Raw genomic sequence first — 21554 nt, forward strand, 5'->3', positions numbered from 1 at the left:
ATTCAGTTGGGCATGGAAGACCTATATTCATCCTTCATACTGGTCAAGGGAGGGCTCACGCAACTTGAAAAATAGGGAACTCTAATATAAATTAATACTGCATGCCTACTATACCCCAGTAAGGCTCTATGAAATGAAACAGTTGGAAACACCTTCATGTTGGAGGGGATGTGGGCAATTGGGTACTATGGGACACCTATTGTGGACCTGGATTCAATCGTTCTGGGAAGGGATAGGGTCGAGCGTCTTGCGGAACAGGACGCCACACTGACCAAGTCACATATTCCAATGATGTTTGGGCTGGAAGTAGAGGAGTGCCACAAGGACGCTCTAATAAGTAATCGTATACACATCATGTTATTCACAGCCCGCAAAGCCACCCTGATGCCTTGGAAGGCTAAAAAGCTACCGGATAGGGCGTTATGGGAAAGTCTTCAGTCACTGGCCTGTTCCCATGAGATACAGGGGTACAGGAGTCATCAAGGGTCCCCCAGAGCTGGCAAGATATGGGAACTCCTCAGGCAATATATTTAATGAATAAACTAACTACCTACACAAATAACCATGGTAGGAATAGAAAGACAGGAGAGAGGGAGGAAAAAGGAACGGGGAAGAGAAAAAAAAAAGACACCCCCACTCAGACAGTCTGATAGAGCAAGTGGCACATTAGGAGTAGAAGGGGTATGACACACGAGATGAACAAGTTACTTACCAACTGTAACGTTCCTTCGATTGGATGTTTCTCCCACGTATTCCTCATCTTAGATATATCCTTACCTTCAGCTTTGCTAGTTCGGAAATTTTTTCTCTCTCCACCAGAGGGCGCTCCACTCGAGGCAACTGGCATCGATATCCCTCGAGCACCGACGTCATCCGTTGTATAAATGCCTCGAGCGCGCCCGTTGGCTTCAGTTCTGTTTTTTCGTGTTTCAGAGCCCATGTATTATAATTAAAGGCGTGCCTCTTTTGACCACTCAAGCCTTAAAAGAAATCAGAGTGTAAACCGCGTAAACTGTACTGTGGGGTAGGATGGGAGGATCGATGAGGAATACGTGGGAGGAACATCCAATCGAAAGAACGTTACAGTTGGTAAGTCACTTGTTCTTCGAATGGATTGTGTCCTCCCACGTGGTGTCCGGACATTTCGTCGAAAAAAAAGGTCGACAGGACAAATGGTCGACACCATTTGGTCGAAATCCAAATGGTCACATTTTTTTTTTATTTATATATATAATTTTTAGGTTTTTGTTTAGGGAAAAAAAATTTAGAAAAAAAGGGGGTGGGGGGGACCCCCCCCCCCCAAAAAAACAAAAAAAAGGTGAAAATACAAAAAAAAAAATTCGACCATTTGGTTTTCGACCAAATGGTGTCGACCATTTGTCCTGTCGACCTTTTTTTTTCGACCATATGTCTGGTAACCCTCCCACGTATTCCTCATCTTAGATAGACTACCAAAGCAGTTTTCTATTGGAGGTGGGAGTACAGATATCTTTTTAGTCATGTACCGAATGTAGCATAGATTTCGCAAACAGACCTCCTTGAGAGGTAGTTGAGTCCAAAGCATAATGTTTGATGAAAGTATGTATGGATGACCATGTGGCTGCTGCACAAACATCTTGTACAGGGACACCCTTTTTAAGTGCTGTTGAAGTTGCTATGCCCCTAGTTGAATGAGCTCTTAAACCCTCATGGGGATCTTTTCCAGCTAGCCTATAACACTCTGTTATGGCTAAGATTATCCATCTTGATAATGTTTGTTTAGTTACAGGTAGTCCTAACTTGCGACCAGTGTATCCCACAAATAGTTGGTCACACTGACGTATTTTTGACAATCATGAGATATAACAGCTAAGAGCCCTTCTAGGGTCTAGCCTTTGTAGTCTTTCCTCTTCCTTACTTGTGTGAGGAGGAGGAGGGTAGAATGTAGGTAGAATTATTTTCTGTGACAGGTGAAAGTCTGAAACTATTTTTGGCAGAAAAGAGGGTTTGACTCGAAGGACAACTTTATCTTTATGAAAGATGGTGTGAGGAGGACCACTCGAAAGTGCCTGCAACTCACTTATTCTGCGGGCTGATGTCAATGCAATTAGAAGTATAGTTTTTAGAGTAAGTAGCCTTAACGGGCAAGAATGTAAAGGCTGAAAGGGTGCACATGTCAGAAATGTCAGTACTAAATTTAAATCCCACACAGGAACTTGAAAATGTATTGGTGGAAAAACATTGTTTAAACCTTTTAGAAATTGTATTATTAAAAGGTATCTTAAAATAAGATTTTTCTTCTGACAAGAGCTTGAAGATAGATAGCGCTGCTATGTATCCTTTTATCGTGCTAACCTGGAGCCCCAGATTAGCTAAATGTAACAGAAAAGTTAATACTATTGGAATATCACATTCAAAGGGATCCACATTCTTATCCCTGCACCAGTTACTGAACTTGTTCCAACGACACCGGTACAGGGATTTAGTTGCTCCATAACATCATCCGGAAGGTCTCAATCCTTGTATCTTAACCTCTCAGAAGCCATGCGTGAAGGTTGAGTATGTTGACCTCTGGATGGAGAACGTGACCTCCCTCTTGCGAGAGAAGATCATCTCTTTTTGGAAGACGTATATGAGGGCAGATGGACATGTCGAGAAGGTCCGGGTACCACGTTCTCCTGGCCCAATCCGGGGAAATTAGGATCATGGTTTTCCTGAACTTTCTACACCTCCTGATTACTTGTTGGATCACAGGGACTGGAGGAAACGCATACAGCAGAGGAAACTCCCACTCCACTACGAATGCGTCTCCTAGAGCTCCTCTCGGGGCAAATTCCCTTGAGCAGAACAGTTCGCACTTCCTGTTGACAATGGTCGCAAACAGATCCACTTGAGGGGTTCCCCAAAGGGTGAAGATCTCTTGAAGGACTTCCTGAGCTAGTTCCCACTCGTGGGAGAGTGTTCTCTGCCTGCTCAGAGCGTCTGCCGCTGTGTTTTGTTCTCCTGCTAGGTGAATGGCAGACAGACAGATCCCTTCTTGTATTGCCCAGAATCAGAGCTGCATTGCCTCTCGGCACAGTGCTAGTGACCCTACTCCTCCTCTCCTGTTGAGGTAGTACATGGCCACTGTATTGCCCGTCATTATCAGGACATTCTTTCCCCGTCCAGATGGAAGGAAGGCCTTCACTGCTAGTCTGATTGCCCTCAGCTCTAATAGGTTGATGTGTAGTCTGGACTCCGCTGGAGACCAACGACCGCTGATTGTCAACTCGTTGGTGTGAGTTCCCCACCCTGTGAGTGAGGCGTCCGTTACTACTGTTATCTCCGGCCATGGTTCCCAAAAAGATTCTCCCTTGAGGATATGTTCCTTGCAAGCCCACCATTGTAGATCCTGTGCCACCCTGGTTGGAACTTGTAAAAGATCTGTCATTTCCCCTGAAAATTGGGACCACTGAGCCATCAGGGCCCATTGAAGGGATCTCATCCTCAATCTGGCTTCTGGCACCAGAAAAATGCAGGAAGCCATGAGGCCGAGCAACCTGAGAAAATCGAAGGCCGGTAGATACTGGGCATTCTGGAATTTCGTTACCATCTGCAGAATGTGCTGAGCTCTCTCTTCGGGAGGGTTTGCCCGAACAAGTATCCAAGACTGCTCCTATAAACTGGAGCTTCTGTGATGGTATCATGTTTGACTTTTTTAAATTCAGAGAAAACTCTAGTTTGTGAAGGAAGTAGCAAGTCTTGGATAGATGATCCTGGGCTTGTTCTGGAGAACATGCCCTGATCATCCAATCGTCCAAATAGGGGTAGATGTGAACCCCCCCTCTTCTGAGACTCGCTGTCACTACCGCCATCAACTTGGTGAAAACTCTTGGGGCGGCGGTCAACCCGAATGGCAGAATTCGAAACTGATAGTGAGAATTGCCAATCGCGAACCTCAGGTACTTTCTGGGCGTGAGATGGATTGGCACATGAAAGTAAGCATCCTGAAGGTCCAATGATACCAACCAGTCTTGAAGTTGGAGAGCCTGAAGGATCTGAGAAAGAGTGACCATCTTGAACTTGCCCTTCCTGAGGAACTTGTTCAAGTTTCTCAAGTCCAAGATGGGTCACAGTCCTCCGTCCTTCTTTGGAATGAGGAAATATGGGGAATACCAATCCTTGTTCCTTTCCGCTACAGGTACATGTTCTATTGCACCTTTCTGTAGCAGGGTAAAAACTTCCTGCAACAGGAGCGGGTCTGGATTTTTGGTAGGGTTGTATTCCGGTGGGTGATTCTGAGGTTTCTTTAGAAAGGCAAGGCAGTAGGGATACTGTTTCCAGCGCCCAAGCATCTGAAGTAATGCCCCGCCATTCTTTCAGACGCTGTGAGATCCTTCCTCCCACTCGGGTCTTGTGAGTCAAAACCTCAGAGTGGTTTTGCAGCAGCTGCAGCAGCGGCTGAAGGGACAGATGCCACTGCCAGGGCAGATCTAGCACCTCTTCCTCGCCCCCCAGGAAATTTCCTTTGCCCTCTCTGGCTGGCCTGTCTTCTTCTTCTCCCAAATGATGAGTAAAAACAAAAGGGACGACCCCTCCAGGAAGATGAGCCTGTGCAGGGGCGTTGCTGAGGTTGTTTTATAGCGGCACTGAGTGACTTTGCCACTGCCTTGGAGGTCTGCAGCTTCTCCAAACTTTCATCCGCCTTGCTGCCAAACAACCTCGAGCCGTCAAATGGCATATTAAGAAGTCTAGATTGAACATCTGGTGCGAAACCGGACTTCCTTAGCCACGCAAATCTGCGTCGCACTGCGCTAGACGCCATGGACCTGCTGATACTGTCAGCAGTGTCCAAACCTGCTTGAAGGCATTCTCCCGAAGCCTCCTTGCCATCCTTAATTATGGACAGGAAACCATCACGTTCCTCTCCTTCCGGGATGTGTTGAGCTGACGCTGACATGCAGTCCCACAGAGTATAAGTGAATCTAGCCAGCGTACAAGATACATTTGTGGATTTTAGAGCCATGCTCCCTGATGTAAAAACCTTTTTCGACCATGTATCTATCTTTTTGTCATCCCTATCAGGGGGAATTGTAGGGTGTGCAGCATTTTTTTGTTGATGTGGCTGCCTGAACTACCAGACTCTCAGGAGAAGGATGCTTACTCAAATACTCTGGATCACAGTTACAAGGTCTGTATTTTGCCACATATTTTTTATTCACTGCTGGAATGGATTCAGGTCTTTCCCAAGTAGCATTTACTCTCCTTTGCAGGGCAATATGAAAGGGAAGTATGGGATCTGGTTGAGGGTCTCCTGACAAAATATCTGTCATATCATCATCCTGGTATACAGGTGAGTTCCTACCCCAGCCCATAAACTCTGTTACTTTGTTCATAAGTTTTCTATAGCCCAGATCACCATGTTCTGCTGGATCTGGTTTTTCAAATTCATATTCAGGGGACGTATCTAGTCCACTTTTAGACTGTAAACATTCATACAGGTCTTTCATTTTTGATTGAGGATTAATTAATTCCTCAGAGACTTCTTCTTCATTCTCCTCATTTCCTGAGGACATTTCTCCATATAGAGCTGACATAGTTTGGAAAAAATCATGTCTGCTTTCTGGGTGAAATACTTTCTCAGGAATAGTTTTCAACCCTGTAATTGGTGTCGACGTCGACAGAAGCGTCGATGGCGTCGAAGTCGTGGCCGTTACCTTCGTTGTTATCGAGGCATTCTTCGATGTTTTCGAATGCTGTCGAAGGAATCTTCGAGGCAATCGACGTAGTCGAAGGAGCCTTCGAAACAATCGACGCCGCCAAAGTCTTCGAGGTCGTTGATAAAGCACTCAACGTAACTTTTTTCGGCTGGGTCGTCGACCCCTTATACTCGACAGCTTTCGACAGAGGCTTCGAAGATGTTTTCGTCGAGGTTGTTAATGGCGTATCAACATCTAAAGCCTTTTTCTTAAGGTCTGCCTTTTTAGGTGTCTGGGAAGACAATTTCTTGTCGGATTTTCTAGTTTTAGACCTTCCTCTGTCACTTCTTTTGTGAGTAGAGGCATGATCTTCAACAGACATTTTTCAGGGGGTCTGGGCCGCGTTCTCAAAAATGTTCATCATCGATGCTCTAAATGCTTCCCACTTTTTAGGTAAATCATGTTTTGTTGGACAAGTAATAACTTCCTCCGAAGTCGAGGAAGAAGAAGAAGAGGGAGATCGGTGTCGTCTTTTCTTCGCTTTTTTGGACGGAGAAGAAGAGGACTTCCTTGATCTACTCCTCGATCTGGAGATTTTTTATGGCGTTTCGCCGAAGACTCAGCCAAGTCTTTCTTCCCTCTCGAAGAAAACTTCGAGGATTCCTCCCCCACCGCCAGTTTACCTCGTCTTTCTTTCAAGGCCTGATGGGTCATAGATTGACACGAACCGCAGTCGTCGATCCGATGTTCGGACCCGAGGCACCAGAGGCAGTTACGATGAGGGTCGGTCAGCGAAATTTTTCTTCCGCACCTTAGGCATTTCTTAAAACCCGTTTTCGGAGTAGACGGGTTCGAAGAAGATGACATAATTTGCTGTGACTGAAGCGCCGTTTTATTTCGATCCGACGCGAAGCTAACGGAAAAACGGAACTGAATCCAACGGGCGCGCTCGAGGCATTTATACAACATATGACGTCGGTGCTCAATGGATACCACCGAGGGACATCAATGCCGTCGCCTCGAGTGGAGCGCCCTCTGGTGGAGAGAGAAAAAATTTCCGAAGCAGCAAAGCTGAAGGTAAGGATATATCTAAGATGAGGAATACGTGGGAGGACACAATCCATTCGAAATTGTAGTTTTGTAGCATGATAAATCCCGTCACATGCAACCAAACATCCTAAATAGGGAAGGACACAGGGGTTTAAGTGCATGTACGAGATTACTTGCCCATAAATATGCAATAGTTCTGTCAAAAACATGCAAGAACGTAGTTTCTAGTGGCCAGACCTAGAAGAGATCAATAATAATAATGTATTTCTTATATAGCACTACGCAGCCATAGGTCTCAGAGCACTGAAATAACAGAAGACATAATTATCTCACAGAGAAGGTATTCAATTTATCGATTTCAGAAGGATGAATAGATGAGTTGACGCTGCTGCGATTTGAACCTGCCACAGCAGGCTGTGCACAGATATCGGGGGTGAGCACTTAGCTCACTGTGCCATCTGACCGGCTCAATGTTGTTTTGGGGGGTTTTGTATTTCTGATGGGTGCGGTTGAGGGGGATTAGCATGTTGGATTTGAATGCGCTCTTATCGTTCTGACTTTAACATGGATAGGATGTATTATCCCATGCGGTTTATTGAAATGCAAACGAAAACGGTGAAAATAAAACATAAAAAATACATATATATATCAGGTGTCCCCTCCCATGACACAAGATGATTAATCTACAGTGAATGTTATATATAAAACCTATTTTTCTTTTTCTTTTCCGGTTTTTATCGTAAGCACGTGATCATTACATATGATCACAGTTGTAATTATATAAAGCCATACCAGCTTATCTTTCTTGTAATAGACTGGATGGTATGACATTCCCACTCTTAAAAGAAACGCACACATTTTATTTGAAAATATTTTACGAACAGCGATTGATAATGTACCTTTTGCTTTGGGGCGTGGCCTTTCTGCTCAGTTTTGATCCTGCTCTTTTTCTCGACTTCCTGCTCACAGCCCGCATTTCTTTCATAATCGTCTGCAGGAGGCAAACGTTTCCTCCCTTGTGGACAATCTGCTGATGCTATTTGTTCCACTTTGCCTTTTCTTCTGCTAGAACCTTAATAAATTAAATTACATCTGGTAAATCAATAGGATATGTGAAGTAAAGTAGAAATCAGATAACATCGTACAAACTGTAGGTTAATCATTATTCAGTATAAACCAAGGGGAGACTGCAGCAGTAAGTAGAGAAGTCGGATCTGCGTGTACTGCAATATTACGATTATTAAGGCTTTCTTTTATTGCAACGACGTCCATTTAGATTTGTATTTATTCACATTGTTATGTGTTGTTTTTCTTCAGTGCATAATGCCAGCACATTCAAGTGGGTCAACCAAAAGGTCTTGCAGACTGATAATAGTACAATGTGTGGCAGGGCAGAGTGTGCCTGCTTCCCCAAAAAACAGACCAATTGAAAATGCTGTATAGAAAATGTGTAAACAGATTTCACGACAATTACATGCTTTATCTTGTTTCAGAGTGTAAAGTAGAGATCAAAAGTGGAAGTAACCATGGATGGGCCATTTACAGTAAATTAACTGATGTGCAAAGAGCAAAGTCAAATGTTGGGAAATTGGAGTGCAACCAAGTTTCTAATGCAAATGAAAGCCAAGGCTCATTAAGCAGCAAAGCCCACAAACACTGTGCTGATTCCCAAAGCAAATTGTACCCGTTTGCTGGGAGATGCCTGTATCTCAAATTACATTTGATCTAGCCAAGGAAGTGTCAAGGTTATAAAGGGTAAGGTCAGTCCTGCAAAAAGGATGCTCGAGCTTGTGACAAAGTCAAATACAGGAGACTCAGAGGTAGGACTGCGGGTCCCTAGGTTTCAGGGACTGCCACCAGCTCGCGGCTGAAGAGATGCTTTACAGGGGATCACCCAAGCCCTCATGTCATCCCTAAGCCCAAGTGTCGAAGAACTCCAGCCAGGCCAGGGACCACTACTGCAGCCTGGAAATAACATGACATGATGAAATTACAAAGGAAATGAGATGGAAGCGAGCTGCCTCCATGTGAGCCGTGTGCATGGGGAAGGAATATGTTGCTTACCTCTAACTCTTGTTCCCCAGTATTGGTATCTTTCATGGATTCACATGCTTTGAATGTTCCCCGCTGACAGGCAGGGACTCCTCGGTAACCTTAGTATTATAATTCATAGTAAAGCTTTTTAGGCTCACTTTAGTAGCCCACCATTGTCCTTTTGGGTGTATTCTGACCAGGCCAATGGGACTTTGAGTATCGCGCTCCACCCGAGTAGGCCATCTTCAGATTCTAACCCCACAGAGATGAGAGGCAGTGTATTATAGCCTTACTCCCACGGGCTGAATGGCAGGCGCATGCAAGCCCATGAAAGATACCAATGCTGGAGAACAGGAGTGACACGTAAGCAGCATACTCCTTCTCCAGCAATGTATCTTTCATGGATTCACATGTTTTGAATAGATTACACAGCAGTTTGCATTCATGAATAAGAGGTTGTAAGGGAGAAAGGCATACCTTATCGAAAAAGGTGCGGCAGGACCGCTCGTCCGACCCTTGCCTCTGACACCCTTGTCCCTCCATGCAGTAGTGTTTCATGAAGGTGAGCAGTACTGTCGAGGTAGCTGCAGGCAAATGGCTGACAGTGGAATCCCTGCCCATAACCCCACAGATTAACCAAATGATCTGCTAAAATGAGCTCGAAAAGGTCCTTGCAAGCGCCTGTTGGCTTGTGTATGTGCTGTCGTCATCGCAGAGGTGACCCATACCTTATTTTGAAATGGATCGTCCCCTACAAACGGCTGCGACATTCGATAGAAATCTTTAGCCCCATCGATATAAAATTTCAACACTGTCCTAAATTCCGCTGGAGTAGTGGGTTTTGTGAAGAACAGCAGTAGTGTCACCTCCGATTGGAGGTGAAATTCTGACAGTACCTTGGGGTTGAAAGTAGGATTCGGTTTCAACATGACCTTGTTTGTCTCAAAATGTAAACACAGTGGTTTGACAGACAAAGAACAAGTTACTTACCTGTAACTATTGTTCTCCAGCATGGGTCTGGCATTAATGTACATGATCATGAATATTTCCCGGCATCAGGCTGGAAATCCTCGGTAAAAGGAAAAACAGTTTGAATTTCACTTACAAACTGTATTTCTCCTCTAAACCAATAACTGTACTCTGGGTCATACTGCCCCCAGCCAATGACTGCCCTCTCCCTAAGCCCCTCCTCTGGCAGCCATCTTTAGATTTGGTAAGCAGGTAAAGTGGCAGTATGACCAAGAAGAGCAGCAGAGGGATTGATGGTTTGCACATGGGTGTAATTTTAGGGAGGTACAGGGGGTGTTGGTCCCCCCCCAACTTTCATGGCTCGCCATTTTGTCCCCATTCATATGGCTGCAGCACCTTTTCTACAGATGTCATGTCCCCCCCAACATTTTCAGTAAAGTTACTCCACTGGGTTTGCATGTGAATCCATGCCAGACCCATGATGGAGAACAATAGTTACAGGTAAGTAACTGGTTCCTTCTCCAGCATGAGCTCTGGCATGGATTCACATGCTCATGAATAAAGAATACATAGCACTACAACATTACACAACGACAGGAGGTGGCAAGGCTCAACAGAAGCAATTACTCTTACCTCAGGAACAGGCTCACTTTCAAGCAAATAGGTTGCATACCACTGCTTGGCTGACTCTGGACTCCTCTCTAGAATCCCTGTTGACGTAGTAGAATCTCGTGAAGGTGTGCCTGGACCTCCACATAGCAGCCCTGCAGATGTCCAGGAGGGGCACACCAGACAGGAACGCTGTCATCACAGTGATCGCTCTGGTGGAATGGGTTCCCAGGTGGCAGGGCTGGACAAGGCCGTCCCATGGTTCACAGGACCAAAGTTCACAAACAGTAGAGACATTTTCTGAAAACTCTTCCTGCGTGCCACGTAGAACTTCAGAGCACAAGCAACGTCCAGCGAGTGCAGAGTTCTTTCAGCCGGCGACAAAGGTTTCGGAAAGAACAGAGGCAACACCAAATTCTCGTTGAGGTGGAATTCCGACTGAACCTTTGGCATGAAGGAGGGGTGCTTCCATAGCACCACCCTTTATTCGTGAAAAATCAGATATGGCTGTTTGCAGGATAGGGCCTGGATCTCACCCACCCTCCTGGTAGAGGTGATGCCACGAGGAAAGCCGTTTTCCATGAGAGGAACTTGAGAGGGGCCTGATGCATAGGTTCGAAGGGGGCCCCCATGAGCCGTATCAGCACCACGTTGAGTTCCCACACAGGGGCAGGAGCCTTCACCGGCGGGAACGATCAAAACAGTCTTTTGAGCAACTCCTTGACGAGACAGTGGGACCAAAGGTAAGACCGTCCTGGAGACCTTGTGTAGCGGTAGATGGCGCCAGATGCACCTTGATAGAGGCGTGCGCCAGCCCCGCCTTGGCCAAGGACAAGAAGTATGCTAGAATCTGCAAGGGATGATCTTCTGCGACCAGCACCACGTAGCAAAACGCTTCCACTTGTGCCCATAGCACTTAATAGTCGATGCCACTCTGGCCTTGGCAAGGACATCCCTGCAGTCCGCCGGCAACTCGTAACCTGCAAACTCTAGGGCTGCAGGAGCCAAGCCCTCAGGGTCAGCGATGAAGGATTGCGCCTCCTTCTCTGGTGAGCAGGTCCGCTGCTAGGCCGTAAAGACCCTGCATATGGAAACTAAGGCACAATAACCATATACTAGTGACACGACAGACACAAGGTTCGATTTGCCAAGAAATCTGGTTTATTTCAAAGTAAGCTCAGTCGGCCGACTGGGGTCTAACGTCTCGCAACGTGGGTACCACCAGACCTCGTGAGACACAAGGGAGCGAGCAACGCTCAAACAACAATATTTATACATTGTCGTACAAAATCTTAGAAGGCAATTCAACCCACCCATAATGTATCTTTTTGCTAGGGTTCAGTGATTGACAATCATGACAATTATGAGACGTTCTGACAAGACTCTTATTCAGTCTAAATATACTTGTTGTAGCAATAGTAGCAATAGTAGCAGAGACAGCTTTCTTTGTTATGGAGAACATAAAGCTCTTAGTTCAGCAAGAATATTATACACATAGGAGAGACACATTCCTTAGCACATTATCTATCTCTTTATATTCGTGAACCAAGGGTCAGACACTTCTAGTAGTTTTAAGGCATAAAATACCAGTCTCCACGAGGGAATACCGTAAAAGAATATAATTCACGCGTTAACTGCCTATTGCTTACAGAGCATGCAGGACAGGCCGGCACCTGGGCCGCTGATTAGGAGCAGTTTCTGTTCGCCTTCAAGGACTTCGTGAGGGAGGAAAACAATGTATTTCTGTAGCGGCTGGCATTCCTTTCTGTACTAACCTTCAAACATGTAGACTGTGGCCTCGCACAGTGTATGAGCTATCAGAATAAAATACATTTTGCAAAGCATAAAACAGAAAAGAAAAAAGAAAATGGAGGATCTTACACAAAATGGACGCCCTCTGGTTTCACTGACAATTCTGTGTTTGCGATGTATGTCACATGATGCGATTGGTTTCTAGCTAACATAATATACGTACTATGCATGCTATTAGGGTCGATTCCGGACTAACACACCCTCCTTTTGGCCGTAAGCCAAGAGCATCATCCATACATCTCATCTTCATCTGACCAAGTGTCCAATTCTGAACTATGCATACTACTGTAATCGTCATCTGTAATATCGATTACCATGAATTCCTTAACCGTTTCATTCTCATGTTGTTCATTTTCATCTAATTTGTGAGGATGTTTCGTTCTGATCACCTGTTCACATCCATTAAAAATGTCAGCACAAAGGACTGGCAAGCATTGTATGCAGCAACAACAGAACATGACGATTCCCAATATCGTGAGTAAGATTGCAAGTAGTTTCCAACCCCATGATAGCAGCAGTTCCCAAAACCATGTACCTATACTCCAATTCCCACCATTTAAGGAGACATGAATATCAGAGCTCAGGACCTGACATTTCTTGATTGCCTCAAAAATCGTGGGGGAGGAGTCACTTACAAATACACCCCATGATTTTGTATTCCCCTCCACGATCAGCCAAAATTACATCAAGGACCATTCTATTCTGAAGTGTCATCAATCTCACCTCTTTCTCTTCTAGTGTCATGTTATAGAGTATATCTGTAGTTCCATTTATCGTTTCTTCCAAAATCTTGGACAATTTCCTTATATTCCAAGAGTTTATTGCTTATCCCCAAAATGGTATAAATGATTTAGCTATATCGCCTGCAATCAGTCCCATATCATCTCGCCGTGGCCTAGTTCTGGATAGTTTGGCTATGTCTGAAGTTTTGGAAGGAAATACACCAGGGAAAAGTACTCCTAAATAGCAGGTCCCTCCCCAATTCCTAGGTAACTATGGATAGGCCTGATCTCCACACATAAAATAAACAGGACCGCCTATATATACTGGTTCCTCCTCTTTTTTGGAGCACTGCAATATTCATGCATCTAGGGAATGTTCCAACTGAATAGGAACCTTTCTTTCGTAAGCAAAATGGCACAGAGTATGGCTGGAATTAATAGTAAGGGAGGGGGGCACAACATCCTTATTTTCTGCGGGAGCCACGTGGAAAGTATTTACAGAGGATTTGTAAGGTACAAAGAGCATATCCACTGGTTTTGCCATTGGTTTTATTATTCTTGCCCTGTTGAATATGGAACAACCCACTGGTTCCACTACCACTCTTTCAGACTCATTTATATTTGTTTCATCTAACTGGCCGGTACTGCTGTTATTCCATTTGCCATAAAATAACGCACTTATTGATGCATAACATGCGGTAGTAAGCGGCAATGGCTGCACATACCAACTCATTCTTTTTCCACCATGTTGGGGTAAATGGGAGCATACCCACCAGTTGGATTTATTCAAGATAGCATGGGTCATATTCAGTATTAAAAGCAATGTGTTATTATCATATCCTTTCCTGTGTTTCACTTCATGAGAGGGGAGAGTGTAGGAAAGCACATGCACTGGGCTGCTTGGTGTAGGTGCACTGGTAGTAGGCAGAAGGGAATTTAGAGGATGCACAATTTCCAAATACCAGAATATTGGGATTAATGTAATCAGAATGCAAAGTGGTATCATGATTATTAGCATTTTCATTTTACACCAGCTTCTTCTATGGATACGTTTAGTCTCTGTTTCTACAAGTTTAACAGCATCGGTGCAGGAGGGAGAAAGAGTAAGTGTAGGCATTTTTCGGCAATGTTTATCTCGCCAAAGTTCGTCGCAGAAAGTTCTCCACAGCAACACACGTTTAACAGCAAAACGTTCAAGTAGCAGCAAAACGTTTGAACCAATTCAGGCCAGCCTGCTTAATAAAATGGCAGCAGGCTGATGTTGATTTACACAGAGCTCCACAAAAGGCAGGAGCAAGCATCAATTGTGTCGGTACCATGTGTCGTCCGCTTGTCCGCACAGGCTCACACTGGTCCTTCACCTTTCAATGGTAGCACCGGGAAAACTGCGTGTCAGAGCTTTCAATTTGATGCAGATTGATACAGCCCATACGCTCCCTTTTCCCTAGGCCTCCGTTCCCTCTTTATCCATGTTGGGAACAAAGGCGAACCAAAGCACTGATCACTTCTGATTTTTCGAACGTAGATTGAACCTTATTGCTTCGGGTACAGTGTGATCGTTGAACAATGCACTCTCATTTCCAGATGCCAGAGCAGTGCCAGCTTGCGATGCAGTGAGTGATAATGCGGCAGCAGTCGGACAGGGCTGAGGCCCCTTTGGCCTCTCGATCTTTGTTGCAACCTCCTCAGGCCCTTTCTCAGGCTTAAGAAGCACTCCTGGCAGAGGATTGGCGATGTTTTCTTTGTGATCAAGTGCAGCTGTACTTCTTTCAACGTCAGGATCAGGCAGCTCTTTCAAAGGCAACTGAATTTTTTCGTATGCGTCACATGGATCCATGATTTGCGACCATCCGCTCGGACTGCAGTCTGTGTAGCCAGGAGAACTCGATAGGGTCCCTTCCAGTGAGGTGCAAGTGAAGATTTTCTAGTTAGCACCCATTTGCCAGGCTGCAGACAGTGTCCTGGGCCGGTATATCTGACCGGCAGAGCCTCCTGCACCTGCTGATGAATCAAACGTAGGTTTTGAGTTAACAATTTACAGTATGTTATAAGTAACGGGTACTCTATGTCCCTCAATCGCTTCGGCTGAGGGGCACTCCAAACATTTGCTGGTCTCCCCATGATAATTTCATAGGGGGAGAGTCCAGTCCTTGCCTGCACAGAGGTTCTCATGCACAACAAAGCTGGCGGTAGTGCGTCCGGCCATTTTAATTCGCTCCGTTTGCAAATTTTGCGAATCTTGTTTTTCAGGATACCGTTTTGGCTATCAACCAAACCGGCACTCATTGGGTGCCTGGTCGAATGGAATCACTTATCAATCTGGAGGCCTGCACAAATCTGTAGTATCACGGCTGCAATAAAGTGCGGGCCGTTATCTAACCATATGACACGGAGCATGCCGAAACGGGAAAAATATTCTTTTAACATGGCTTTAGCTGTGGATATGGCGGTGCAATCTCTTAGGGGATAGGCTTCTACCCATTTGCTAAACGCGCAGACCACCACAAGGACATATTTATAATTCTGACACCTTTCCATTTCTATGAAATCAAAATGGATCACTTCAAATGGCATGGAGGAGGGCCAAAACATCCAACTGGCGACGCTGTTCCCTTTCCAATGTTATGTTGTAGACAAGTCATACAATTCTGAACCAGTCTCTCAGCAGTTTTTCTAATATTTGGGTTCTGCCATACAGAGTCTAAATGTTGAATCATTTTCTTGGCACATATGTGTGTTGGACTGTGGGCCATAGTGACCATTGCCGTTACATAGGCATTTGGCAACATCCATTTTCCCTTTTCTTTGTCCACCCAACAACCTTCAGAGTCTAATTCTGCTCGGCCCTCAGACCATGCCATTATTTCCTCCCCAGTAGCCTCTGATTGCATTTCCTTTATTTGTATTTGTATTTGTATTTATTTTATTTATAACGCGCAACCCGCAGGCCCGGGGGCATCAGGGCGCAATTTGTAAGGTTACAGAAATGCATAGATACAGGAGTCACGATGCATGAATTTACAGAGGAATGACATTACATGATATGAACAGGACATTAAGTACACGTAAACAGTCAGCAGGTCAGAGAGAGTAAGACAGTGGCGCTGTGTGGGATTTAAGGCAGGTCGAAAAGCCAGGATCTGGTATTGGCTTTGAACGTGTGAAAAAACTCTTCTGCTCTGATAGTAACAGGGAGAGAATTCCAGAGCTTGGACGCTAGGACCGGGAAGCTTGAACTCCCTGCTTTTTGCAGTTTAAATCTAGGGATTGCTAAGCAATGGGACTGGGCAGTTCTTAGTGGATGGGAGGTCGAGTGTCGCGACAGTCGACTGCCGAGATAGATGGGGGCCTTGTTGGCCAGACATTTGTGCGTAATGGCGAGTGCTTTGAGTGAGATTCTTTGCTTGACAGGTAGCCACTTTAACTTTGATCTGGTTTCTGAGATATGGTGGTTACGAGGGATGTTTAAGGCGGCACGAATGGCATTGTGTTGGGTAGTTTGGAGTTTATTTAAGTTCTCTTGACTAGTGCCTAGGTAGAGAGCACTGCAGTAGTCAATTTTAGCCATGATGAGGGTTCTTGCTATTGTGACACTGTTGGAGGTGGTAAGGAAAGGTCTGCAGGCTGCAATGAGTTTGCATGTGTATGCTGACGCAGATCTGACAGCATTCGTTTGTCGGGTTAATGATAGCGTAGCGTCAAGGTAGAACCCTAATGTTTTAGTGTCTTTTGAAACTCGAATGCTATTGCCATCTATAGTGAAAGATTGGTATGCCGGTTCAAGTCTGCTCAGGCGTTGTGCAGTGCCCAAAATGAGAAGCTCTGTCTTATCATCGTTGAGGCATAGCTGGTGTTGGGCCATCCAGGCTTGTATAACCAGGTAGACATCATTAAGGGCCTTGGTGTCAGCCAGATAATCACCAGTAATGGGGATGAGTATCTGGGTGTCGTCCGCATAATTAGTGTAGGAGACACCCAGATAGTCAAGCACATCAAAGAGTGGTTTTGTGAAGATGTTATAGAGTGTGGGTGACACACAAGAGCCCTGAGGTACGCCGCAGTGAATTGGGGAAGGGTCGGCAGCTGCGGATGGGGCAAAGACTCACATGGATCTGTTGCTCACAAAGGATTTGATCCATGCTGCAGCGGAGGATGAGAAGTTGGCAGCGGTGTGGAGGTGCTTGCAAAGGATCTGGTGATTAACCAAATCAAAAGCGGCCGAGAGGTCGAGAAGTAGTAGCATTGCTAGCTTACCCTGATCCTTTAGGACTTCGATTTGGGTTTTGAGGTCTATTAACGCAGTCTCCGTCGCGTGTCTGGGGCGGAATCCAGATTGTGGCAACCCCATCTTCTATCATACAGGGGTACTTATCTTATTTTCTCAATATACATTTTTGTGTGTAAATCAGCGGCAGTTTGTTTAGCAATGCGGTCTGCAAATGACTTTCCTTTCCCAACAGAACATGTTATCTTTTTATGTGTTTCGCATTTCATTATTGCTAACCGTTTGGGAAGCGCAAGTGCTGACAAAAGTCTCACTATCAAAGTGCCATGTTGGATTTTTGTACCGTGTGATGTAAGGAAACCCCTTTCAGCCCCTAGTCGACCAAAATTGTGTACCAGCCCAAATGCGTACTGACTGTCAGTTTATATGTTTACATTCAGGTTTGCGGAAACTTCACATGCCCTGGTTAACGCTATTAGCTCTTCGGCTTGTGCTGATTTGTAGGGGATTCTTTTGCTTTCTACTATACTTTTCAAGGTAGTAATGGCATATGCAGCAGTGGATGTGCCATCAGGTAGTTTGAAACAAGAACCGTCACAAAACAGTTCTCCATCTGGCTCTTTCTGTGGGATATCGGTTAGATCAATTCTTCCTTTCGTTTCTTGTTCGGTAACCATTACATAATCATGGGGGGGTTCCTTCTCACCCCCGCTGTCATTAGGAAGGGCATTAACTCGGCCGGATTTAAAGCGCAACACCTCTTAATTTGGATATGCGGTGCAAAAAGCACAATTTCATATCTCGTTAATCTGGCTGATGTGAGGTGTTGCGTCTGCGTTCTATTTAACAGAACGTCCACAGAGTGGGTCACCATGACGGTTAAAGTGTGACCTAAAACCATCCCCTCGGTTTGTTTTACTGACACAGCCACTGCAGCAACAGCTCGCAAGCAGCGCGGCAAAGCACATGCAACAGAAGAGAAGTAGCCGCATGGTCTATTTCTCCCTCCTTGTTCCTGAGTCAAAACAGCCAAAGCACAACCATCATTTTCATGCACGAACAACTTAAAATTCTTGTCATAATTTGGTGTGCCCAAAACTGGAGCTGAACATAATGCAGCTTTGAGCAAGTCAAATGCTTCTTGACATTCCATGTTCCATGGCAAAGGTAATATCTTTCCTTGTTAATGCCATCATGGGTTTCATGATCAACGAGAAGTTTGCAATCCACTGCCTACAATATGAAGCCATGCCAATCAAAGCCCTGACTTCTTTCTGTGTCTTTGGAATAGGCATATCAGAGGTGCTTTCTATTCTTTCTGTTGTCAATCTCCTTACCTCCTTCGAAAGGAGGTAGCCTAAATATGTCACTTCCTTTCGACAATACTGGAATTTTTTTAGTGATGCTTTGTGTCCATGCGCAGCTAAATGTGTCAATAGTACAACTGTACTCGCTTTACAAATTTCTTCTGTGTCTGCCGCTAGCAATACATCGTCTATATATTGTAACAAGACACAGCCTGCCGGTAGTTCTAGCATATCTAGCTGTTCCTTTAATGCTCTACTGTAAATACTCTGACTCTCTGTGTAGCCCTGGGGAATTCGTGTAAATGTAAACGAGCATCCACCTAGAGTAAACGCAAATAGGTATCTGCTATCTGGGTGTACTGGAATACTAAAAAATCCTTTTTTCAGATCTACTACACTAAAAAATGATGCAGAAGCTGGGATCATTGTCAAAATCGTAGTCATATCGGGAACTAATGGAAATTGCGGATCAACAATTTTATTCACTCCACGTAAATCAATTATGAAACGATACGGTATATCATTACCTCCTTTCTTGTAAATTGGAAGAATCGGACTATTGCAAGTGCTACCAGAAATCTCTTCGATTACATTACTGTGAATCAAATCTGACACAATGCATTTCAATGCTCTTTCCCCTTCGGTCGAAATCTTATATTGTGGGATACATGGCAATGTGATTCCCTCTTTCAAAACAATCTTCACTGGCTCTACTTTCAAACAACCAACATCATTGTCGTTCACCGCCCATATACAAGTTGATACTTTACTTAATTCAGTAGGTAATGGTTTGGCTAAAAATTGCGACACAGGATTCTTTTGTGGTGATATTGTCAAATACACTCCATCAAGAGAACAATAAATAACTGCATTCAATTTCTTTAACAAATTTAATCCCAACAAATTTTCGCCACAATTCTTCGTCAAAAGGAATGGGCATGACTCGGTGAAAGGACCTAGTGTTATAGGTACTGATTGTGACACTGGACTAACTGGACTAATTACTGGTGTACCTGAGAAACCTACTGAGACATTATTCTGCCCTAACAGTGCTATATCTAGATCCTGCTGATGGTCAATGGAACATTTTTGTGCACCTGTGTCCACTAGAAAAATGTGTTCCCTATTCCCAACCTTCATTTCTACATAGGGTCCTTTCTGGTCTACGGGAATAGATACTGGTTCCAACCCTTGTCCTGGGCTGTCCTAGTAAAACAATAAATCATCAGATGTGAAATCGCCAGTGTAATATGCATTGGCTCGATTATCAAAAATATTCCCATCACCTGTTCTATTTCGCTGCTGTTGATGTTGATTCTGATTTTGATTCTGGTTCCCCTGGTTATTATGAAATTGTGGCGCTCTTTGGTTCCTATTCTGTCCTTGTCTCCCTGGGCGGCCTCTATTCTGTCTTCTCTGTAAAGTCCCATTTCTATTCTGTATGTGCGGGCACTGTACTCGCCAATGGCCTTCTTCTTTACAATAGGCACATTGATTAGTCCCTATTGGACCACCTTGCATGTTGGAAAACTGGGCTCTAAATTGTGCATTCCCGCCACCTCTATTATTGTTTGCTATCTGCTGCATCAATACTCTTGTTTTCAAGTTCCCCTTGTCCCTTATTTCTTTGTCCTTCTCTGCATTTACTCTATTCTCATAATACTGGGCCATATGTAATACTTCACTTTGTGTTTTTGCTTGCCAGGCACTTTCATATGTCATTATTAAATTTTGAATTTTTGGCAACAATCCTCGCACAAACTTATTAACAAACAATCTTTTCCCGGGTTCAGTACTTAAGTCTTGACCACTAAAATCTGCAAATATCTCCTCAAATCGATTAAAATAATCTGTTGCTCTTCATCTTTGCCCTGTAAAGAAGCAGTCAATTTATCCCAAATTATTCTCTTCTCCAGTACCAAGTTTTTAATTTCTGTATTATTTGAGCTGGTAGGGTCAACATAACTTGCAGCGGTTTTTCTCCAGCCTTTCTCTCACCATCACTTTTAGTCAAATTCGCCCATGTATCACCAAATGTTGGCACATCATCTACATTTCTAACCTGTTTCCATATGTCACCAGGAAGAATCACAGGAAACAATAAATCAATGTCGCTTAGTGTAAAGATAGACGAATTTAAAACAGACTCAATCTCCTTATAGAAACCTGACAGGTTTTTCCTAATATCAGGGATCGTCTGCCTGATATTATTTACCTCTTGTCTGGAAAAAGGGACATGCACAAACTGCGCGGTATAATGGGCTTCTATCGTTTGCGCTTCATTTCCGTCAGCAGCAGCAATTTCTACTTTCAGGACAAACGTAGGAGGCACTTCCCTCATGGGTAATTGAAAACTAGGTGTTTCTACATCTGCTCGTTTATTAAGCAGCAAGGCTAAATCAAGAGTAAAATCCGTTATTTCAGTTTCAGGTGAAAATGCTCTTTTATAAATCGTCATTAGATCAGCGGGACAACATGCTTTATTCTTCATACATTCATCTTGCAAATATTCAACCATAACCTGCAATACCATTCTCTACATTTCCGGCGTATACTGACTAAATGTATCATGCACTTCAATTGGGGAAATAGTGGCATCTGAAATCCATCTAAGCGCATCTCGCGTACAAATTCTCATCTCTTCACTAACAGGTTTCGACGGCGGAAAAAATCACTTCTGAACATATGACATATGCGTTTTATCTTTTCTCATAATATCTCTATGCAATTGATCAAGTTCGTCCTTAAACTCAAATAATTGTCCTACATGATCCCGTACTTTCGTACCAGTATCTTTTATGCGGGAAAGAACAACCAAATCATGCAACTCTTGCGACGGCACTGTGTCAGTGAATTCACTCCATTTTTCTCAAGGTACTTCCCCATGCATTCTAACAATATATGCTGTTCACCAAGGCCTTCATAATCGGATATGGAAAGTTGCACAGCCTCTTCATCGCCACCTCTAATATACGTTTCTGCCCAGTTTTTCAAATCCCTTTTTCTTTCTTCGCTAACTGTGCTGCAAGTAACTCTACTGCTTCCTAGCACAGGCCCCATTTCTGTGGAACTGCCTGCTAAAGCGGCTGTTCTCGCGCTCTGTCGGAGGTGGGGGAAATGATGCCATGGGCACAGGGGGTGCAGATGGAATAATGGGAGGAGGTATGTG

The 21554-nt window shown here is 44.3% G+C and overlaps 1 protein-coding gene across 2 annotated transcripts in view; it reads right to left on the reverse strand.

Annotated features, from left to right (window-relative positions):
• APLF (aprataxin and PNKP like factor) overlaps window positions 1-21554 on the reverse strand; it is a 960891-nt gene that overhangs the window by 355282 nt on the left and 584055 nt on the right. For both annotated transcript variants that reach the window (XM_069608357.1, XM_069608358.1), the window contains exon 6: window positions 7607-7779. In XM_069608357.1, coding sequence (XP_069464458.1) covers window positions 7607-7779 — 173 coding nt within the window. The remainder of the gene's footprint in view (window positions 1-7606; window positions 7780-21554) is intronic.

This window comes from Ambystoma mexicanum, chromosome 4q, assembly GCF_040938575.1.
Source record: "Ambystoma mexicanum isolate Mex_15411 chromosome 4q, UKY_AmexF1_1, whole genome shotgun sequence".
Taxonomy (NCBI): domain Eukaryota; kingdom Metazoa; phylum Chordata; class Amphibia; order Caudata; family Ambystomatidae; genus Ambystoma; species Ambystoma mexicanum.